General features: G+C 36.0%; 2 protein-coding genes across 2 annotated transcripts; both read right to left on the bottom strand.

Moving 5' to 3' along the window:
* Window positions 1-57: 57 nt before the first annotated feature.
* Window positions 58-5,354, bottom strand: LOC131929360 (YEATS domain-containing protein 4). Its single transcript, XM_059285497.1, has 7 exons — window positions 5,269-5,354; window positions 2,952-3,071; window positions 2,141-2,207; window positions 1,796-1,890; window positions 1,482-1,574; window positions 1,171-1,258; window positions 58-254 (listed from the first exon to the last, which is right to left on the bottom strand). The coding sequence occupies exons 1-7, from the start codon at window positions 5,305-5,307 to the stop codon at window positions 76-78; spliced, it is 681 nt and encodes a 226-aa protein (XP_059141480.1). The 5' UTR covers window positions 5,308-5,354; the 3' UTR covers window positions 58-75.
* Window positions 5,355-6,310: 956 nt separating this feature from the next.
* LOC131929350 (coiled-coil domain-containing protein 63) lies at window positions 6,311-12,655 on the bottom strand. Its single transcript, XM_059285467.1, has 11 exons — window positions 12,567-12,655; window positions 11,040-11,221; window positions 10,700-10,830; window positions 10,106-10,287; window positions 9,797-9,978; window positions 9,388-9,575; window positions 9,069-9,280; window positions 8,711-8,879; window positions 8,169-8,332; window positions 7,920-8,014; window positions 6,311-7,759 (listed from the first exon to the last, which is right to left on the bottom strand). The coding sequence occupies exons 2-11, from the start codon at window positions 11,195-11,197 to the stop codon at window positions 7,570-7,572; spliced, it is 1,671 nt and encodes a 556-aa protein (XP_059141450.1). The 5' UTR covers window positions 11,198-11,221; window positions 12,567-12,655; the 3' UTR covers window positions 6,311-7,569.
* Window positions 12,656-24,397: the final 11,742 nt, after the last annotated feature.

The raw sequence follows: 24,397 nt of genomic DNA, 5'->3' as shown, positions 1-24,397 counted from the left end.
TATAAATTGGAAAGGTTGAGGAGCTTAAGTCCCAAACAAAAAGAAACAAAACAAATTAGTCAGATGAGTTTATTATCATAACGTATGATCTGCATCTATTGCTGCACCTTCTTCTAACTTGGAGATTTCTTTCTTCATTTTAGCTATGGAGTCTTTAGCTTTCTTTAATTTTTCATTCATCTGGTCAATTTCAAATCTAATCTTACTGTGAGCATTGTTGATCTTGTTTTTTGTTTGCTCTCGTTTTTCTTCAACTGTGCATTAAAAACATTTAAAAAAAACATTTAAAAAAAAACACTTTCTGGTATGCAAATAAAAATAAATGTAAAGGCGTCATCCATAAATGATGTCACATTATTTTTGACAATTTTACCTGGCGCTACCTATAGTTACACATTGCCACAAAGCCCCCCCCCCCCCCGCGCAAAATGACGTCAAATATTGACTGAGATCGTTCAACATAGTACTTTAATCAATTTCTATTACAGTTTACAAAATTCTTTTCAAAATGCAAAATAATGGTAAAAAGTCAGTTTCTAACATTATTTTTTCTAAACGTAAAATTGTGACATTGCACTATCTGAACCCATCCTTGCCATTGGAGTGTGACATCATTTAAGGACAACCCCAAAAACTTTAGCAAATCTAAAATAATTAAGTTAGAAATAAAAAAGACTTTCAACTTGAAGTTTGGAGTATTGAAATTGAACAATTTAATTTTCCTAAATGAATTAATTCAACACTACATTTAATTATAATTTGTAACATTAAGTTAAACTAAGATGGTTTTTGTTAATAAATGCATCAAAATATAAAAACAAAGCAAATTAGAGGGCTGATTATTTAACGTTGGGAGGACTGATGTATTTAACATTGGGAGGACTGATGTATTTTAACATTAGGAGGACTGATGTATTTAACATTGGGAGGACTGATGTATTTAACATTGGGAGGACTGATGTATTTTATTTAATTTTAACCATGGGAGGGCAGATGCATTTCAACTGTAGGAGGACTGATGTATTTTAACCGAGGGAGGAGTGTTGTATTTCAACTGTGGGACGGCTGATTCATTTTAATTGTGGGAGGAATGATGTATTTTAACCATGGGAGGAATGATGTATTTTAACCATGGCAGGGCTGATGTATTCTTAGAGTGTTTTGACTTACAATCCGTCTCATGTTTGTATGGTCCAATACCCAAGGATGTAGTATTGGCAAGCATCGAGTTCATTGCTGTTGTTGGATCTTGAAAAATCTGTTTAAAAAAAATACCAGAATATGGATCTGAAATCTATTTTAAAATAATGATAGTAATACTATTAGTATTGCCACTTTTGGTAGCAACCTCAGCTATTCAGTTAAATTAACAGCAGACTTGTGGGCCCATAAAGTAATGCCTAGAGGTTGATGATCCAAAAGTAAAGAAAAAATTATCAAAACTAAGTTCAAATAATAAAAAGCAAAGTTGAAATACCCACCATTTCATCATAGAACTCTACAACAAGAGACTTTTTCCCTAGCATGACATCTGTTTCACTTTGAAATAATTTCAACAAATGGTAGATGGTAACCTGTAGGGAAACATTGAGAAATATACAAGAAAATATAACATGGCATAACACTTGCATCTGGATGCTTTTAGGAAGAAATCAAACTAGTTAACATAAACGTCATTATATGTGTTAACATAAAAAACAATTAACAGTAGAATATTGTTTTAACTATATATAATTATTATTAAAAGAAAGAAAATAATTAGCATTAGTTAAACAAATAAAAATGTTATAGTTACTGGTCTTTCCATTGGATCGTTAAAATAAATCTTGATAATAATTTCAAATTCTCCCCATCCAGTTTCTGTTACTTCGTAAGGTGGTTTTGTGACAACTAAAAAATATTTTTATCATTCTTTTAATATACCAGCTAGACAAAACAAGTTTATTAACCACAAAGAAATTTCAAGCCCTTTGTTAATATATTGCCTCTACATAAAATTATGTTCATATCAATTCCTTTTGGCAAACCCATATGCCGTCAACACAACCAGGTATGACTGGAAACTTAAATTTAAATGTAGCCACACTACTTTAAATAGTTAAATCAGACTTATAAAGACTGCTAGCATTGAAATGCTCACCTCTATTAGGATTTGGATAGCTGTCATGTAGTTTGAAATTTACTTTTTTTACATAGGCAGACATATCCTAGAAAAACAAGAAATAACTTATATACCATTAATAGATTTCTTATATTAACTATAATAGTTTCACTATTCTGTCTGTCCTTCATGGAAGCTCTAGAGAAAACATAAGCAAAATAAAAACTTTTCAATGGAAAATAAAACTTCCCACGACCGTGACGTCACATGGAAGATAAAGGAAATTTTCAAAACAAAATAATATGTTCAATTCTAAAGCCGGAAAAGTACACACAATAAAATTACGTCATTGATTCAAGAGTAAACATAGGATTGAAAAGCCAATGGCGAAAAAAATGCACAATAATAATGACGCCATCGATACTTGATAATACAGACACTGACATTACCGCCTAATTTATTTGTCTAATCTTAAAAGTGGTACATGTAGAATTTTTTTTCAGGCATCTCTTTGGGTAGAGGGGCAGAGCTGAGCCGCCCCCCCCCCCACCCACACACACAAAGAAATCTATCACCTTCCCCCAAACGAAATACAATTTATATAGAAAATACAGTGTCAGTGTATTTAGTAACTACATGCAGCTCGAGGTTAAATCTGGTTAAAATGCCAATGTTGATTTTTTACATAAAATGTCCTCCACACTATTTCCTATTTTCCTTTCTCTGCTTCTTCTTGATTGTTTATGATAGGCTGTTGGCTCATGTCACATAATAATAAAATTTAAGAAATCAATATCATGGTCAGATAAATATGTTAGTTAAAATATTTGACTTAAGTTGTATCTTTTACCTCATTTTTATATGGCTTAACATAGACCGTCCATTGATGCGTGTGTCCATCCTCTTCTCTTTTCTTCCCAAAATATCGAGCAATGTTGCCATAGATAACAGGTTTAACAACAGTGACACCCTATGACAAATGATAGCATTACACTTTTTATTTCAGTTTTAGATCATTGTATGTTTTTATCTTAACACTTTAGAATTGTGATAAAAACCTAACAGAAGCATTTTTAATTTTTGATAAACTAGTATAAACTATAAACATATATCATATATCTAGTGACGTTTCAGATAGGCTGATTATTAATTAATAATTAGGCCTAAGGCTAAGGCCTATTTGTTATTATTTATTTACTAATTAGTTTTAAATAGTAGGTCTATTTAATTTAGTCTACTATTTAGTTTTTATTATGATTATAATTATAAGCCTAACTTATTCGGGCTTATTATTAGGCCTACTTTATAAAACTATAATTAGGCCTACTTATTTAATAATAAATAATAGGCTAATCCCTAATAATAGTAATAGACTAATAGATCTAGTAAAAGACAGTAAAAGATAGTTTTAGTAAAAAAAACTGGGTAATCTATCCTTTTAGGTACGTAAAATCATCCAATGAGCAAGAAAGGTGACTCATTAATATGGCTTTAATACAAGTATATTCAATATTGTGATATATTAGTGTCAAATATAATAGATAATTGAATAATAAACGCAAATATAATAGATAATTGAATAATAAACCGAAAGCAATGTCTAAATATATCAATATAGGCCAGAAATTAACTTTAAACTGCCATGTTTGTGAGCAATATAAACTGCAGCCATCTGTAGGGTGGTTTCCACTGAATCTCTAGCAAAAATTTACCAAAAAACTTAAACAAGATAGCTGCTAAAGGAAATGCGCTTGGTTGCATATGATGAAAACATCGTTAATCTCTATTTAATTAATATTTGCCTAGGGGCCTATTGAAAAGTTTTAATATGATTGTTTAAAAAAAAAGGTAGGCCTACAAAAAAAAAAACCTGAATGAAATCCCCCCCCCCCTTTTTTTTTACATTACTAGCCTCGGCCGATTTTAGCATCTTACATACCTAAAACGATAGATAACAAAAAGCTGTAGGCCCTAAAAGTTAAATTAAAAGTAAATTTAAGTAGCCTAAATTTTAAATTACTAAATTTAACTTAATTAGTAGGGCCTATAAAAAATTAGGATGATTATAGTAATAGAATATTATAGATACCGGTGTCCGATAATGGAATCTTCTTTAAAAAAAGGGGTGTTGGCAAGTGTTGGGTTAGTAGTTTTGTAATCTTGACTAATTTTATGGTTAGAAATTAGGGTTAGGCATGGTAGGAGCATGGTTGGGGTTAGTTAGGGACAGGGTTAGCCAGCCATGTGTGTATTTAGTTAACTACCAGTAACCTAACACCCCTTTTTAAAAGAAGATTCCATCTGACACCGGTGTAAACATTCTGATAAAATGAAATTTTAAATTAAAATAATAAAAATACATTTTCAACAGATCAAGTTGTGTTTTAATATTCCTGAGGCCTGGTATTGGTAATCTACCTTTTTGGGTACGTAAAATCGCCCGCGACTTGTAATGTGAAAAACAGGTGACTACTTAAATTTTAATAATTATTTCACATTTTGAGGAGGATTTATGTTTTTTAAAATACTAAAATGTTTCCTTGTTTCATTTAATTATTATGTAGACTATGTAGTAATATGTAAGCCCTACCTGTTTTTAAACAATTGAATTAAAACTTTTCAGTGGCCTATATAGTATAGTATATTATATTGATATATTTATTGGCCGATGCTGGCCGGAATAAGATACGCATGCGCAATGGAGAGAAACTACGACTTGCCTTTGTGACGATGTTTTCGATGTTACTGCTCATGCGTGTGTTTACAGCCGCAGAACCCTAACACCAACTCTAATCGTATCCCTGCCTAATCCTATCCCTAACCCTATCCTACCCCTAACCCTCATTCTAACCCTAGCCATAGGTCACTGCGCATGCGGAGAGCTATCTTTTGCTGACTAAGTGGAGACGTTGGGGAGAAAAATCTTCCGAGTAGTCACTTCGATATTTATTTAGCCATTGATTTAGGTTTATTATTCATTTATCTATAATATTTGACACAAACATATCACAATATACTTCTATTATAAAACCTTGACAATGAGGTAACGTTTTCGTACATTAATAGCCGCGGGCGATTTTATGTACTTACAAATTACAATGATTGATAGATTACCGGTATTTTATATTTGAGTGCTATTATTATTCTGTTAAATTTAAATAAAATACCTTTAGTCTTCCTGCATTATCCTGTCCTGGCAAAGACATGTCTAGAAAAATATTATCTAGATCTAGCGGTTTCTAATCTAGATCTAGAATCTAGATATAATAAAAAAAACTATACAAGGGTAAGTCACATCAAAACTTCACTTGACGCAAGAAATTTTGAACAAAAACACTTCAGTACAAACAGAATAAGAAACTAGAGTTGTTTCCCTTCCAAGATGCGTTTTTTTAAAGATTCGTTTATTAACTTTTTTTTTTAAACCATCTGAGTAAAAAACTTGAACGTTAATTTTTGTAACGCTAGTAATCTCTATAATCATTTATCTTAATAAAGTGAGAGTATCTTATATGTTTACGAATGGTGAATCAATACAATGAATCAGACAACCTCGCCACCCCTCTCCAGCCTATTTATAGGCCAAGTGGTTTATAATATCTTGCAAAAGCTGGTTAGAATGATACACACTAATAAAGTAATACCACTAATAATGCATATCATGATTGAATTAATTGTTATGGATGGGGAAAGTTGAAAAATAGGTGTGCATATATATATATATATATATATATATATATAATTATAGGGCCTTTTGTGATTGTGTTGTGTTTAAATAAGCCTTGAATGCCAAGTAGCAGTATATTTTCTTAACTTCAATAGTGTATAACAAACCATCTCAGAATAAACTTTTTTTTCTACCCAATAGGGCGCCCGACCCTAACTATGTATTGAATTAAGCACAGGTGATTAATGTATTATAATCTCTGCTTGTGTTGAAATTCTTCTGTGCACAGTTGGTGGTTTGTTCTACTTTTGCATTCCTAATGAACTACAGCATTACATTTTCAAAAACAATTTTTTAAATGGTAACTTAAGAATGGTATTAAATTTTCATTTTGTTTTCATATGAAAATGAGGAAATAATTATTTAATAATAAAAAAAAAGAAACACAACCAAAGAGAAATTACTAGCTAAGTTTGACATTCAGAAAGGTGATAATTTGACTATAAGCAAGAAAAACTTAGCAAACACCACACTGAATCATTGGTCATACACTTTTCTTTATTATTTTAAAGCATTCTGCAGTATTTTACACCAAATAAAAAAAAAGAATTCTAATTGCTTCAGGAATATTAAAACACAACTTGATCTGTTGAAGATGTATTTTTTTAAAATGTTACAATCAAACAATTAAATATAGGGCCCATCACAATAAACAATCTTCAAGTTTTTCCACTGCTAAATCACCTTGAAATTTCAACTGGACTTCACTACAATAAAATTCAACACGTCAGAAATTTACTAATTTACTTGATGTTTACTTTTGCCATAAAAATTATGGTGATAAATTATTTATACCACTGTAACAGAGGGTTAGGCTTATACTTTTGTAGAGTTTGGTGCATGTTCTGTTTTTTTAAATTTAGATATACCTCTTAAAATTAAAATAATTTATAAATTGTTAAAACAGGCATTTAACATTCAGAAAAAAATATTTCATATAAGGCGTTAATTTTCTAGTTGTTAGTTTTTCATCTGAGTTAACAAATTTCTGTGCATTATTTATGTTAAAATATATTGACAATCAGTAAAAAATAACAAATGTAATAAATCATATTTTTAGAGAATGATATTTTCAATACCTTAATTAGCCAAATATAATATAAAGCACAGATATTGTTTATTTTATTTTATATTTATTGGATTCATTATTACACCGAATTAAACAAAATTATAACTGATGTCTTTTGAATAAATAATATATAATGAAAACCAGCAATTTTACTAAAAACAGAAACTTCATCAGCAGTTTACATTGACACAAACATCTATGGTCCAAAAAACTAATAAATCATATTGACAGAAACAAACCAGTTTAAACAAGAAAGAAAATCTTCATATTCTCTAGCTAACTGTGATTAAAAAAAAAACAACTTATATAACTGTTGAAGACAAGCAAATAAAAATTATTTATTAATTGTTGTATGGAAGAAAACTAAATATTTTCCTTTGCTATTGAATGCTATTAATCTGTTAACAAACACTAGTACTATTTATCATTTAATGCAATATTTCTATAGCAATTTTACATAGTGGTATACTTTACTTTGTGATTGTTTATTGTTTTTGTTTAAAGAAAAATAATTTATATCTTCCATCACATTTTTATTTGATCAATCTCTTTAAATTTACTAAAAGTGATCAATTTCTTACACTCAAATGAACGAATTTACTTTGCAGAAGTATTAATAAGGCATCAAATACAAAATTACTTTTAGTTTCTGTTAGTTTTCCTTGTTAATGTTTATTTTTTCACATCTTTTTTCTTTTGAGCCTTTTCCCTTGCTCCTGTTAAATCATATTTAAAACCTTCTTTCATGGCTGCTGTCTCTCTTTTCTTAACAGTTTTAATAACTTTATTTTGTAGTTCACTGCGAGTCAAAGGCCTGGCTTCATCTTCTTCTTCTTCACTTGCCTCACTTTCATACTCATCTCTGTAAGGTTTCAATTTTAAAAATGTTTTATTAGAAGAGAGGAATAAACAATATAAGGTGATAGATAAAAGTTGTTTCACCACTGGAACATTTCAAAATAAATGGCTTCAAAATGAATGAAACTTTTTATTATAATCACTAAAATATCCATGTTACTAACCCAACTGCTGGAGGAATAATAGGATGAAATTGTTGCGGTGGGGCTGGTCCTTCCCCTAACAGACCTGGCAGTTTTGAATCATATTTGTCTTGTTCCTTTATTTAAAAGACAACATAATTTTTAGTTACTCTTCTCTCAATTTAAAAATTTGTATCATTAGTTATTTTTTGTTGAATGTGATTATAAATTTTCCCGCGCATAATAACAGATGTAGAGTAGTTAACTTGAAACCTATACAAATGATCTTACTTTCATAAGGCAATATGTTTGTATGGCTAGCAGGTCATTTGTTTTTTGTTCAATAATGCCAAGGTATTGAATCATATTGCTATCTGTAACACCTGTAGCTGCTCCAAGCATGTCATCAATGGCTGATCTATCACAGTTTATTTTGTTGAAAAGAGATTCAATTCCTGCAGAGTGTCAGTTTTTATATACTGTTAGTCCAGCACTGTTATTTTAGGATTACATTTTTTGAACTAGTAGCATGAAAGTAATTAAATTGGCATAACTGTGACTGACAGCTTGTATCTACTAATATTTGTGAAATAGCATTCATTTTTACATCTTAAGTGTCATATCTTATGGTACATTTGGGTGAAATACTAATAACAAGATATTGCTTAGGCGTATCAATCTATTGTATGTATATGTACATAAATACACACAGAAAGTATATATCTTATTAATATAAACACAGCAACTTAAAATCTGTAGACTTTATAAGGTTTAATAATACTAATTATTTTTGTACCAGCAACCAAAATAGTAAAAAGTAAACAAACATTTACCAGCTTTGAGCTGATCCAGTATTTTAGAAACTTCTTTATGCTTCTGTTCATATTCATCTGCTTCACGGGTTGCTTTGATTTGATGTTGCTCTAGGTTCTTCAGAATGATCTTTCTTTGACTCTCTAACTCAATTCCTTGATTTTTGAAGTCCTCTATTTCTTTTTGAATCTAAGCAGCAAAGTTGTAATTATGTTTTAAATATGTAATGTAAATTTATACTGTCTGCAGTTACAAATAACAAAGGATATATTTTAATTTTGCAATCTTATTCCAGATAGCACAAATTGAAGCTAATATTAAATAGGGATTATACTAGAGGTAAAAACTAGGATTATAATACTGTGCATTATAACTTACATTGTTGATATCATCATTTAATTTTTCAATCTCGTTGTTTTGTTCATTCACATAATTGAATAGGGCAAAGTTTGTATCTTCCACTTCAATAAACCTCCTAACAAGCTTGTCAATATCATCTTCTCCTGTCATTTCTTTGATCCTCACAAAAGCTTCTTCATAAGTTTCCACTGAATCTTCTTGACTTTCTTTCTTTTTCTCACTTTCAATAGCTGCAAGTGAATACAGGATTCAACATTAACTTAATATATAATTTTTTTTCCTGGCAAGGAAATTTTCCACTAAAGAAAAGGTGAACTCCATCTGTTATCTTTCTAACCTTTTTGTTGTCTCCAAGCAACCAGTTGTGGATCTTCTTGTCTTTCCTGTCCTTTGATCCCCATAAACTCCTTCAACTTGCGATCATGGTCAATAATGCGCACAAGCTCTTTCATTTCTGTGTTATGCTGTTGAACATCTTTGTCTGCTTTTTCCTTTAGAATTATCATTTTTGCTTGGGCATCATCTCTGAACAATACAATTGTATTTGATGAAAAGTTTTAAAAGATATAGGGTACTAGTTTCTCTAGACTTGCTGAAACAGGCAATGAGATATGTGTTTTCGTTGTATACGATTAAATAAGATTGTTTAAAAAACTTTATTTTAAAAATTTACTTCTGGTTAGTATTTCAGTGTCTTTAATTGTCATTTTAAAGTTTTTGATTACACTTATTCTTTTACTGCCTACCTCTGATCATAAGCAGTAGTTGATGATTCTATAAGCTCTGCCATTTCTTTCCTTAAATTTTTCAGCTCCTTTTCAAGCTTCTTGTACACATTTTCAAATCTCTTATGCTCATTACGGTGACTCTCTATTTCATCTCTCAGCTTAGCATTTTGACTAAGACAGTCATTAAATCTTTTTTTAGCCTATAAAGTTCAATTAAGAAAGATAAATGTGTGTGGTTTTATGTTCACATAATATTTTATTACAAAGATTAGTAGTCGTTATTGAACATTAAGAAAAAATAATAAAAAATAGCTCTAAAATTTTAACCTGGTCAAGACGATTTTCAAGTACACGTTGTGTTTTGCTTGTTTGTGTTGTATGTTGTGTGCTCATGTTAGATCCACCCATGTCCTTCTGTTTCTCTTTGATCTTTTTCTCCCATTCTCTGATCTTAGCATCCAGCTCTTTTTGCTTTTCTTCCTCAGCTTTGATTTCTTCTTCATTTTTTTCTATCAAGAATAAACAAATCAACATTACTTTTTACTCTTTTCAAATGAATGTATAAAGAAGTCAGTGTAGTTACTGTAAAAATGTGCAATAACAATTTAACAAAAAGTGGATGCTAATCCTTCACAGTCAAACATACTTGAAAATATATTTGTAACATAAAAGTACCGCTTTTTGTAACACAAATTACATACTTGGATATCTCTTTACAATTTTTAATTTGAATTATATGAAGAGCTGTTTTTGTATGGATTAGATCATGCACATATTTTATTACATGAACAGATTAGATGACTGAGTTATAACTGTGTTGTATTTTGTTATATGATTTCTATACATTTTTATTTTTCTTATTTTCACATTATTTCAGCTACATAAAATATGAATACATTGATATAATTGGCTCTGCTGTACCTTTTGCTTCACGCAGAGTAACTAAAGTATCTGTATGCTCTTCATCTTTTATTTGATTGGAGCGTGACTCTGCTAGTCTTAGTTCTTTGAGTAGTTCTTGTTTTTCTGACTCCAACTGATTCATCTCCTGTCTAAATTAAAAACAATAAACTATTTTAGGTGTGTGTGTGCATATTTATATATAATGTTTTTTAAACAAAAGTAATAACTAATAAAATCCAAGGTGATATGCAATAGACCCACATTACAATTTAAAATACTTATCATTAAGTCAACAAACTTAAAAACTAGAAAACATTTTTTCCCCTTAATTTAATCAAGTGAATTAATGTAGGCCTACTTCTGTTTGCGTATCATATTTTGAGACTCTTCAGTGTAGGCAGAACGATCTCCTTCCATATTTCTAAATGTCCTCTGTAACTTGACAAGCTCCTGTTCCTGCAATCCTTCCATGTCAGCATCACTCATATCTGAGCGAGCAGAGCGTGGATGAGGCATTTTATTCTGCTAGAAATTTATATTCTGAAATAAACAAATTAATTAAACTAGATAAGAAAAATTGTATTAATTCATTATGATTAGAAACTGATTAGTTCTTAAATAGTAAAGTCAGAAAGTGTAAAAATAAAAAAAGCTAAATGACATGTCCAGATGGTACCAAACATAACACTGACAATAACAATACTATAAGAATAAGAAAGAGAGTCACAAGACATCATTTGAAACTCTATCAAATAGACAAAAAATAGGCTTACCTTGATCTTTCAACTTATTAGACTAATAACATATTTGGTAGTGCTTACTTCATTGACTTTATTGATATTTAAAGGACAGAGAAAAATCTAGCACTAGATCTAAAGTTATAATTAGCTGGAATATGGTTTAGTTCAGGGAATGTTATCAGTTATATGTCACATATCATCATATGAAAGGCTTACTTTTTTTTCCCCAGTTAAATCACCCTACCATTTAATTAGAATTCTTAGAATTACGCCTATAGATTACTAGATAATAGAACATAAGTAGAGTAAATCGAGTAAAATCTAGATTAGAAGTACTGGATTCTAGTTGATACAATTCATCTCACACAATTATCAAAATTCTTTCTTGTTTATTAATATATATTGAATATAGATGCACTTCAACAGATATAGTCTAGATTAGTCTAGAACTAGTTAGATCTATCTTAAGACTAAGATCTACAATCTTGTAAATGTCGTAATGAGTCTTAATTCTTAATCTTCTGTGTTAGACTTAGTAGAGTGGTGTAATGAAGTCAATGTTTAGTAATGTAGAGTATTACACATTAGTTCAGTAGTTTACTCAGTCAGTAGTATATATATAAAATTAAAAATATACTATTTAAAAGTTTACTGTTAGTAATTTAGTTAAATTTAGTTAGTACTATTATATTATTACAATTAGTTAGTGAGCAATCTAGTAAGTGTAGTACTAGAGTGTAGTAGGCTATTCTAAATTCTAACAAATAATTTATTAATTAATATTTAATAATTAGTATTAGGCATAGCCCTACTACTAATCGTTTAATAAAAATCAATAATTAATAGGCCTAACTGGCCTAACTACTATTACTATATAGTATAAGTATATTGTAACTACTAACTGTAAATTCATACTAAATTCAGTGTAAACTTACTATTCAGAATATTCACTATTTCTATTCTATTACTATTACAACACTATAGTAATAGTATTACTATTTTTATTTTATTTTTAAGCCTAGGCCTAGGCCTAACTAAATTAATTTTAATAATGTATGCCTAGATCTAGGTTTAATCATTTGGAAAGATGTTCTGAATAGTTATTTTGAAAAATGCATAAGTATTGACAAAAATAAGATGTTTACCCTCTGCACTACTGTACTGCGTTAACAAGTTACTATTTCAACCTGATGGAGGTCTGTGTATATTCTGCAAGGTTTCTAAGACAACAGGGGAGATAACGCTCAAGTACTAAAAAGGAGATAATCCTACATTGTTGATTACAAGACTATGTTTTAAAACAGCGCACTCTGTCAAATTAAGATGAACTATTATTTTGAAAATTATAATTATTATGTTTCATTTAAATAAAGGCATTTAATTTCAACCTCAGGCATACCGTATACCTTGAAGACTTTTGCGATTTTTTTTCACACTTTCTATTGAATAACGTCTATTATGGTCTAAGTTTATTAAATGATGAAAATACTTGATTTTATACTATTAGTATTGGTAACTATTAGACTAGGAGATTTCACTCTGCTATGAATTAGTATTATACAATATGAATTATTAAGAGTGTGCTATTATTGTCATAGGCAATACCCCAATAAATATTAAATTACCTTATGTCTTAGAAACGCAAACATATTTTTCTCAGCCTAAGGCTAAGGCCTAAGCTAAATCAAAATGTCATATAATTCATATAGAGATCTAGATCTATTGTGCATACCTCAGTCAGAGTCACACTAAATTAGCACTAGGCCTAGATTTAGATCTAAATTTTATCTGAACTTTCTTTCAACATTCCTATTTATAAATTTTAAACCTTTTCCTTAGGCCTAGGCCTAAGGGTTATGCCCTACATAATGACGTCACTATACACGGATGACGCTGTCTTGTCTAGATGACGACGACGTAAATTTATGGTCGTGACGTCAACTATCTTGGCTTTTACTTGAAACAAACAACACTCTTTTTGTGTACACAATTTCATATCATTACTTGTCTTGAGTTTTCTACAGTGGGTCCAAATTAATATTCTAAGCAAAGAAATTCTTCATTTAATCACGTGAGTAATAATTATGGTGAGTTATCGGAAGTTTTCTATTTAGCTCTCTTGATTAAAAAACAATAATAATGATAGTTTTAAAATTGACGTGTTTTTACAAGCTTTTATTTAACTCACTTCCTCGTCAGTCGTCAGTCGTCAGTCGTCAGTCTAGACGGAAACGCAGGAGTGAAAATTCGGACAGTTCTACTTGACCGACACGATTCACAGTTGGCACGTGGGTCAAGACATGAAGACAATGCAATCTGAAACTAAATTTGAATTAATTGGATGCCTAATTGATTTTTTATGAATTAATTAAAATTTGGACCGAATTAGTAGGCATGTCTAGCCAACCACACCACACGCGTCATCAATAGCTGCGCCATCAAGACCACGTAATGGCTGCGTTCAAAAACCATTGCGCGCCTACTGAACGTGATATTCAGTAGGCGCGCAATGGTTTTTAGTCATGTAACTCTATTGTAGATAAAACATGTAAAGTACTGAAAAAAAATTCATAAAAAACGTTTTAATAACAAGCTTTTATGTAATGATGCACTAAAAAGTAGAAAATAAATTATAGACTACTATTTAAATAACTATAAAGAAAAGCGTGGGTGTCTTCCTTAACATTAGTAAAGGTATCCAATAGATACTAAAGTGACCCACGCTTTTCTTTATAGTTATTTAAATAGTAGTCTATAATTTATTTTCTACTTTTTAGTGCATCATTACATAAAAGCTTGTTATTAAAACGTTTTTTATGAATTTTTTTAAAACGACTATTTCCTCTTCTAGATCTAGAATCTAGATATATCTAGATCTAATCAGGAAATGAGCACTGTTTATTTCCACGATAGCATGTATAGAAAAATATACATAAAACAAAATAATAGAAAAAAAAAGCTCATTGCTTATTTCCTCGAAAACCTGTAAGAAAAAAAAAAGAGCGTTGCTTTTTCCACTAGGCTATTGCAAGACTAAATAATAACTACCAGCTCCCCAACACTTATGATTTTTTAAAACAATAAATTATATACCTATAATAATTAGCGTCAGTGTAGGGAACTGAATATATATAGGTACACTTTCTAACTTGGCCGTCCACGGGCCAGATGAAGTAGAGTTCACATCTTTCTGTGATATCGGCCTATGAAATTTTGTGTTTCAGCACTATGCCCAGTCGGGTTTAATTCGGAAACCCATCAGAGTTGGGTGGACTCGGAGACGTCCTACGGACTGGGGCGGGGGATCCGAATTCGAGACTTTTGGGTTAGCAGTCGTGCGCTATCTATATGTTATGTATGTATTCTAAAGCGCTTAATTCCACAAGGGTGGGGGTAATTGATCCGTGGGTAATTGACTGGGGGTAACCGCCGAGGGGGGGGGGGGGCAGTGTTTCTTCCAGACTTTTTTCTCCGGGGGGGGGGGGGGCACTTTGAAATTTTCGGGGGGGGGGGGCGGTAGACTTACTTCGGAGGGGGGGGGGGGGGTGGCGGACATGGTTAAAAGTATATATTTTCTATATAAATTATACAAATTTCATTTCGTTCGGGGGGGGGGGGGGGCTTTGCCTAGATCCAGAAACCCATAATACTAAACTTGCTACAGAAAATGCAAACACATTGAACCAGCCAACGTCCCTATGTGAAAACTATTTGGTGAGCCAATTATCCCTTCACTGAAAACTATTTGGTGAGCCAATTATCCCTTCACTGAAAACTATTTGGTGAGCCAATTATCCCTTCACTGAAAACTATTTGGTGAGCCAATTATCCCTTCACTGAAATTCATTTGGTGAGCCAATTATCCCTTCACTGAAAACTATTTGGTGAGCCAATTATCCCTTCACTGAAAACTATTTGGTGAGCCAATTATCCCTTCACTGAAATTCATTTGGTGAGCCAATTATCCCTTGACTGAAAACTATTTGGTGAGCCAATTATCCCTTCACTGAAATTCATTTGGTGAGCCAATTATCCCTTCACTGAAATTCATTTGGTGAGTCAATTATCCCTTCACTGAAATTCATTTGGTGAGTCAATTATCCCTTCACTGAAAACTATTTGGTGAGTCAATTATCCCTTCACTGAAATTCATTTGGTGAGTCAATTAGGGGTCATCCATAAATGACGTCACGCTTTTTTGGACGATTTTTACCTCCCCCCCTCTCCTCCGTCACACGTCGTCACAAAAAGCCAGACCCCCCCCCTAAAATGACGTCACACTTCAACCTACAACCCCCCTCAAAATTGCAGTTGAATTTTTAAAAAAACATCGATATTTTTCCAAAATCTTGTCTAAACTATTACAATTTATTAAAACAGTTATCTAAAACGCGAAATAACGTCTAAAATTCGTTTTCTAACATTGCTTTTTTATAATGCAAAAATGTGACGTCGCAACATCTGACCCCCCCCCCCCTCCCCCTCATCACACATCGTCACAAAATTACGGACCCCCCTCCCCCCTACGAGTGTGACGTCATTTATGGATGACCCCTTATCCCTTCACTGAAATTCATTTGTTGAGCCAATTATCCCTTCACTGAAAACTATTTGGTGAGCCAATTATCCCTTCACTGAAATTCATTTGGTGAGTCAATTATCCCTTCACTGAAATTCATTTGGTGAGCCAATTATCCCTTCACTGAAATTCATTTGGTGAAGCAATTATCCCTTCACTAAAATTCATTTGGTGAGTCAATTATCCCTTCACTAAAATTAATTTGGTGAGTCAATTATCCATTCACTGAAATTAATTTGGTGAGTCAATTATCCCTTCACTGAAAACTATTTGGTGAGCCACTTATCCTTTCAGTTAAAACTATTTGGTGAGTCAATTATCCCTTCATTGGAAACTATTTGGTGAGCCAATTATCCCTTCACTGAAATTCATTTGGTGAGTCAATTATCCTTTCACTGAAAACTATTTGGTGAGCCAATTTTCCCTTCACCTAGTGGCATTAAATACCTTGCGTTTATTTCTTTAAGAATTTGTAGCGTTAATAAAAGCTGGAACGATGGTTTGCTAACATCCAATAAGATTTCAATCCTTATGTCTGCGACAAACAGCAGTGCTAAATGTCGTCCATATGTGACGTCACACACAGTGTTTCTTCCAGACTTTTTTCTCCGGGGGGGGGGGGGGCACTTGCAATTTTCGGGGGGGGGGGGCGGACACTGTTAAAAGTATATATTTTCTATATAAATTATATAAATTTCATTTCGTTCGGGGGGGGGGGGGGGGGGGGTGGCGGTAAAAAAATTTCGGGGGCGGGGGCCTTAGCCCCCCCCCCCCCCTCCCCCCCCCCCCCCCCCCGAAGAGATGCCTAGAAGAAACTCTGGTCACACATCAGCGACAATGTGCTACATTTCAGTAATGTGGCTTTGCATTTGTTATATTTTGGATTACTAAACTGAAAAACCAGTGCTTTTTAAGACTTTTTCACCTGGTTCAAATAATGTTTAAAATAGTAGGCCTACTTTATGGAGGAGGAAGTCTGGCTTTTTTTTGCCGACGAGTGATATAAGGGTTACAAATACGCTACAACTGCATGACGTCACTTGTAGTCGACCCCAGATTGGTATTCTCTAAGACCAGTTCAACTTATCATAGCTTTTATTTACTTCCAGAATTCAAATATGGACGGAGGTTTTGAAGGTCGTGTTATCGACGGATTTAAAATTGAAATTGAAGAAGATGATGTCAGCTTGCAGACGACGGACATCTCAAACGACACTGGTTTGGCGAGAAGATCACTGGTGAGTACAGATGTAAAGCGTGAGCTGTTGTCCGACTTTGATCAGCACAACAACAACAATAGACACATGCATGGTGGAGCATTGACACGTTGTGGCGATACTTTCATACAAGCAGACCACACAAAGGTTCTGCAGCAGCTTTGTGTAGAGGAAAAAAACAAGGAACAACAAGGAGTTGATCTACTACTCATGGGTTATCCAACTTTAGCACAAGCTAGCATGCAAGACGCGTGCTGTCAAATAGCCAATTATTTCTCAATAAAGGACATCATGGATAAGGTTCTTGTTTCAAAACATAGCAGCCTACAACTCCAGGACAACATGCAGTCTATGTCCATTAGGACAGACAAGACACAGCCCAATGTCCAGTCTGTGTCTATGAGGACAGACAAGACACAATCCAATGTCCAGTCTGTGTCTATGAGGACAGACAAGACACAGCCCAATGTCCAGTCTGTGTCTATGAGGACAGACAAGACACAGCCCAATGTCCAGTCTGTGTCTATGAGGACAGACAAGACACAGCCCAATGTCCAGTCTGTGTCTATGAGGACAGACAAGACACAGCCCAATGTCCAGTCTGTGTCTATGAGGACAGACAAGACACAGCCCACTGTCCAGTCTGTGTCTATGAGGACAGACACTGAAATTTGGCAAGCGCATTTTGCTGTCACCAAGGAGCAAGAAGAGCCTCTGGATTTATCCCTGCCAAAAAACTCGTCTCATACTGAAACAGCTCGTCTAAACAGCCGAGATGATTTGTACGGCTTACAATCTCTATGTGACAGCCCACAACAGCCAGCCGTGGCACCGTCCACAGAAAACACATCGCCTGGGCAGTTTTGTGTGTTGGAGCTTCCTTACCACTCCTCCAACTTGATGGACTTTGGTCAAGCACACAGAGAGGAACCAATGTCTGGTCCTAGAAAAGAAAAGAAACATGTGGTTCACAGGCCTATACCTTTATATCCCCACTATAAGCAACCGAGCTATTTCTGTTCACTGAATTTAGTTCCAGACTTTCAAGAGAGGAAACCCGTGAAGCAGGACCACGGCTGGTGGCTAGTAGAGCCGACCATCGTCTGTAAGGACGATTGGTCAAGATGGAACACAGCGACTGACCGCTCGAGGAAAGTACAAACTGACACGTCCTATCTAGGGGGCGGTGGTCATGTGTCACATGATTATCCCCCCATTGTGTTTCCTAGTGTCCAGTACTGGCATTCAAACTATAATCCCGCGACTGGACTGTTAGGCTACAGGGATAATCCAGCTGACTTAAGGGATAATCCAGCACATATAAGGGACAACTCCGCTAATACACGGGATAAACCAGTTCATATAAGGGATAACTCCGCTAATACACGGGATAAACCAGTTCATATAAGGGATAACCTAGCTCATATCAGGGATAATCCAGCTCATATAAGGGAGAATCTAGGTCATATAAGGGAGAATCTAGGTCATATAAGGGATAATCCAGCTCAAACAAGAGACTTTCTAGCTCATACAAAAAATAATTTAGCTCATAAAAGGGATAACCCAGCTCATACACGAAATAACCCAGCTCATACACGGGATAATCCAGCTCATATAAGGGATAATCCAGCTCATATAAGGGATAACCCAGCTCATATTAGGGATAACCCAGCTCATATAAGGGATAATCCAGCTCATATAGGGGATAACCCAGATTATATAAGGAATAATCCAGCTCATATAAGGGATAATCCAGCTTATATAAGGAATAATCCAGCTCATATAAGAGATAATCCAGCTCATATAAGGGATAATCCAGCTCATATAAGGGATAACCCAGCCCAAACTAGAAACTTTGCAGTTAAAACCAGGAATATTCCACCGGACTCATGGGACGTGTTGCACCTTGCTGGTGCTGGGTTTAAAAACGTTCCTCTAGAACCGGTCGTGGATGCAGACATCAGTACTGACGCTTGCGAGTTCGATTATAATCTGATGAAAAACTCGTATCTACTGCACCATACAGAAAACACAATAGCAGTTGTTAGCAGTAAAGGGAGCACTTCTTCACGTACCAATAGCATGTGTACGGCTGATGTAGGGAACACTTCACGTACCAATAGCATGTGTACGGCTGATGTAGGGAACACTTCACGTACCAATAGCATGTGTACGGCTGATGTAGGGAACACTTCACGTACTAATAGCATGTGTACGGCTGATGAAGGGAACACTTCACGTACCAATAGCTTGTGTACGGCTGATGTAGGGAACACTTCACGTACCAATAGCATGTGTACGGCTGATGTAGGGAACACTTCACGTACCAATAGCATGTGTACGGCTGATGTAGGGAACACTTCACGTACCAATAGCATGTGTACGGCTGATGTAGGGAACACTTCACGTACCAATAGCATGTGTACGGCTGATGAAGGGAACACTTCACGTACCAATAGCTTGTGTACAGCTGATGTAGGGAACACTTCACGTACCAATAGCATGTGTACGGCTGATGTAGGGAACACTTCACGTACCAATAGCATGTGTACGGCTGATGTAGGGAACACTTCACGTACCAATAGCATGTGTACGGCTGATGTAGGGAACACTTCACGAACCAATAGCTTGTGTACGGCTGATGTAGGGAACACTTCACGTACCAATAGCATGTGTACGGCTGATGTAGGGAGCACTTCACGTACCAATAGCATGTGTACGGCTGATGTAGGGAACACTTCATGTACCAATAGCATGTGTACGGCTGATGTAGGGAACACTTCACGTACCAATAGCATGTGTACGGCTGATGAAGGGAACACTTCACGTACCAATAGCATGTGTACGGCTGATGTAGGGAGCACTTCACGTACCAATAGCATGTGTACGGCTGATGTAGGGAACACTTCATGTACCAATAGCATGTGTACGGCTGATGTAGGGAACACTTCACGTACCAATAGCATGTGTACGGCTGATGTAGGGAACACTTCACGAACCAATAGCTTGTGTACGGCTGATGTAGGGAACACTTCATGTACCAATAGCATGTGTACGGCTGATGTAGGGAACACTTCACGTACCAATAGCATGTGTACGGCTGATGAAGGGAACACTTCACGTACCAATAGCATGTGTACGGCTGATGTAGGGAACACTTCACGTACCAATAGCATGTGTACGGCTGATGTAGGGAACACTTCACGTACCAATAGCATGTGTACGGCTGATGTAGGGAACACTTCACGTACCAATAGCATGTGTACGGCTGATGTAGGGAACACTTCACGTACCAATAGCATGTGTACGGCTGATGTAGGTAACACTTCACGTACCAATAGCATGTGTACGGCTGATGTAGGGAACACTTCACGTACCAATAGCATGTGTACGGCTGATGTAGGTAACACTTCACTCAGCACACAATTATCAAGTGACGATGTAATCAAGTTGGGAGACGACTGCAGTACTTTACCACAGAGAGCGTTGACCGTGAAGAAGAACTACACGGAGCTGCAAGTTCCCAGGGGCAAGACATGCTCCCACAGTGACACACGTGCAGACTGTGGGGAGAGAGATAAACTACACGTGGATAGAAGACGGTTTACCACCGCTGATCTTGTGAGGAAATTAGAGCTCCAACACAGTAGGCGGTTAGAGGAGAGTAACTACCAGGATGAAACTAGCACAAAGACCAACACTGGAATGAAAGAAAACAGGAACAGGCACAAGACAGAAAGACAAAAGAGTAGTTTTAAATTCCTAGACCTGGGGAGACTTAATTCTTCTGACCGCCAGAGTCCAGCCCCCGACCCAGCCGGTGCTGATGTTAAACTTCTAGCTGGGAACTCTTGTACGTCAAGCACTGTCCAGTCAGCAGTCCTAGCAGGTCACCCACGTTTGGCCTGTTTCCTAAAGGCAGGCGGTCAAAGCTTGTGTGAAGATTTGAACCTAGACAAGCTGGCAACAAAAGCAGAGGACGAGAGCAACCACGTGGACGAATGGGCTCTGTCTGGTCAGGCCGGTACTGATGCGTGTGTCAAGTCGACCCAGACTACTGTACACCGCTCCGGCCGACAGAAATGTCCTGCACACACAAACAAAAACTGCCCAGTGCCAGAGGATGAGCGAAAGTTCCAGTGTCAAATCTGCAACGCCCGCTGTTTTTCATTCCTAGAGCTCTTAAAGCACCAATGTTACTCGCTCATTGGACAACCTCCCTTGCTCCACGCAAATGACTGCTTCCGGAAAACGGGCAAAAACGAGAATTGCGAATGTGCTGCCTGCTCATTATGTCTGGGCGTTTTTAACTGCAAATATCGCGTGTTCTCGCACTACAAACGGGGATGTTTCGGTAAACTTCACACCCTCGCACAGTACGAAGAGAAACTGAGAGGAAATAAGAGGGAGAAAAACAAAACTCCTGTTGTTGAGCTCATCGTCCCCAAACCAAAAAGACAAAAGAAAGCGAGATCCGGGAACACAGACAAGATGAGTTTAAACCAAACATGTTCAAATATTCGAGTACGTCAGGAGGAGACAGGTGAAACGTGCAACAACACAAGAGAAAGTTCCACTTTTCATTGTCTACGTGAGGGGACAGGCAGCCCAAGGCAGCTAAAATTTAAGTCGGATAAACAGTTGTTGGAACTACCCACCCACCTACCATCTCTGGAACTACCCATCCACCCACCATCTCTGAAACTACCCACACACCGACCATCTCTGGAACTACCCATCAACCCACCATCTCTGGAACTACCCACACACCCACCATCTCTGGAACTACCCACCCACCTACCATCTCTGGAACTACCCATCCACCCACCATCTCTGGAACTACCCACCCACCTACCATCTCTGGAACTACCCACCCACCTACCATCTCTGGAACTACCCACCCACCTACCATCTCTGGAACTACCCACCCACCTACCATCTCTGCAAAAACTCATTCATCCATCATCCCTAGAAGAAAAAGTTCAACTGGCCTCAGGAAATGTGAAGACTGTGCTTTCTTCTATAAAATATGAAAAGTCTCAGGAAAACGTTGGTAGTACAGAATTTAAAATGGAGATTGGGTCACTACTGCAATTAAATCTAAAAACTGAGACGGGGTCACCACTGCAATCAAGTCTAAGAACTGGATCGTCACCAGACACAGGTCTTAAAGCTCAGATGGAATCATTACCGCCCCAGCCATCGAGCAGCGACATGCCGAGTGTTGTCCCAGGGTGGGACGAGACAAGCATCAAACTGGAACTTGATCAGCCTGCTGGCTCAAGTCGCGCTCAACTGATCGCTGACACACTAACTGGACACGGTGATCCCAAGGTAGCAGCCAGAACAACTTCAGCTCTTGTTTGCCAAACTAATTTGGTCGCCTTCATCCAGAAATCTGAAAACTCAGCCCATCCACAATTAAAAGCGGCTAACAATATGCAGTATTACACACCCGGCGAGCTAACACTCCTCACTGAAGTAGCTGGTGCTTCGGCAAGTAATTTAAACAAGGGCTCTAACAAGCGGCGCAATAAAAACGGCCAGGCTCCCCAGTCTGACCCTCATGACCCGAGCAAAGAGAACTTTGTTTTACCAATAAAGACATATAGACAAAACAGTATTACAAACACTCTGCCACAAAATTCCTTTCTTAACACCAAACACACAATAAAGAAAGAGAAAAGAAATGCCAGAAAGATGAATTCTGCTAGTGATCAGCAGTTATTCCAGGAAAAGTTCAACAGTTTTGTGAAGTCTATTGAGAAGAACGGAGACCCAATCTTAACGGTGAGCCGCATAAGCAGCCCAGTGAAGCGGAAGTTGTCAGGTCCCAGCGAGCATGTAGGGAAGAAGCTTGTCCGCCAAACTTGTCTACAGGCCCCACTGTCAGATGACCACAGCGAACCTGCCGGGAAAAAGCTTGTCCCCCCGTGGTCAGATGACAAGACAGACACCCCTCAAGGAAAACAAGTGCTGGTAAGTCTCTCAGTTGATTATAGAAAGGGTTTGATATACATCATCAAAAATAGCACGGCCCCAGCTGTGGGATCAGGGGATTATTGTGGGTACAAAAACTAGATAGACCCATCATAGGACCAGATTCTATGAGTCATAGCTTGATGTATGTGCTTATTCGTCCACTATATCTAATAAACGGCTTCAAATGTCTGGGCCTTAACGTTACACTGCAATAAAAGTCTTTAATTGTTTACACTACAAAATATATCTTCTCAGTTTTATTGACTTAACCTGAAAGCCAATGTGTTTATATCCGCTCCATCAGCAGAAAGTGTCGACGTGCATTCCAAAGTGTGGCTACAGAGCTCCATTATGAGCTGTTGTTACTGTTTTATTTGACAGAAAGGTGTGGCCTTTGGTAAGACGGAGAGGATCAACACAGCGGGGGAGAAAGAGAGAATCACGTATGTTTTAGATGAGAACAACAAGCCTGTCACACTCATTGAGACGCTGTAGCAGCTCTCACAGCCTGCACGGACAACGTCTGGGTAACGTTTCTTTGTTTTATTATAGTGGGGGTCACATTTAACCTGTTGGGAAGTCGTCTCTCACCCCTCCCCCCCCCACGAAATTGCAGGTTTTTTGTTTTTTTTTTTAAAAAGGACGATTTCTTTCCATCCAAAATACCAACTATGGTGAGACAAGATTAGGTCATGACTAGAGCTTTCAAGTTTATTTCCAAAATTATTTTGTTGACTTAATATATTTGTCGCAGTAATATTAGAACCCCCCCCCCCCCCACATTGATCTATGGTGCAGGTGCCGGCAGATATACAAAACATACATGATGTCATACATGTACACATAGAACAAAAACTCTTTTGAGGCTGTCAGTTATATTTTGTGGCATCCTAACAACAAATTCCTATCTAAAAAAAAATAGCATAGAATAAAAGTTTTACAAATCCAGGCAGCAGTCCGATCTACTAGGTTTAATGACAGTAGAGAATGCTCAAGTTTTCAGATCCGAGAGTGAACATTTTCCTCCAGAGTGTAGAGACCCATGTAAGCACACCTGTCTTACCACATGGGTGAGCTGAGAGTGTACCAGAAGTACAGCCAAGTTTTCCAGTGCTCAAACATCCCACTCAATCCTTGGATATAGCAGCTACATTAATGAGAGTACACGTCATGGGGACTTTTTTAAACAGACACTGCT

The sequence above is a fragment of the Physella acuta genome, unplaced genomic scaffold (genome assembly GCF_028476545.2).
Source record: "Physella acuta isolate Inbredline_101_S28 unplaced genomic scaffold, ASM2847654v3 ptg001618l, whole genome shotgun sequence".
Classification (NCBI taxonomy): Eukaryota; Metazoa; Mollusca; class Gastropoda; family Physidae; genus Physella; species Physella acuta.
This window is presented reverse-complemented; position numbering and strand designations above follow the sequence as displayed.

Coding starts and splice junctions, on each gene's coding strand:
- LOC131929360 (XM_059285497.1), bottom strand. CDS start 5,307: ATGTCTTTGCCAGGACAGGATAATGCAGGAAGACTAAAG. Junction 3,072..5,268: donor ATAATGCAGGAAGACTAAAG/GTATTTTATTTA, acceptor CATTTGTCATAG/GGTGTCACTGTTGTTAAACC. Junction 2,208..2,951: donor TTAAGCCATATAAAAATGAG/GTAAAAGATACA, acceptor TTGTTTTTCTAG/GATATGTCTGCCTATGTAAA.
- LOC131929350 (XM_059285467.1), bottom strand. CDS start 11,197: ATGCCTCATCCACGCTCTGCTCGCTCAGATATGAGTGATGCTGACATG. Junction 9,979..10,105: donor TTGAAAATCGTCTTGACCAG/GTTAAAATTTTA, acceptor TGAACTTTATAG/GCTAAAAAAAGATTTAATGA. Junction 9,281..9,387: donor TGCTTGGAGACAACAAAAAG/GTTAGAAAGATA, acceptor ATTCACTTGCAG/CTATTGAAAGTGAGAAAAAG.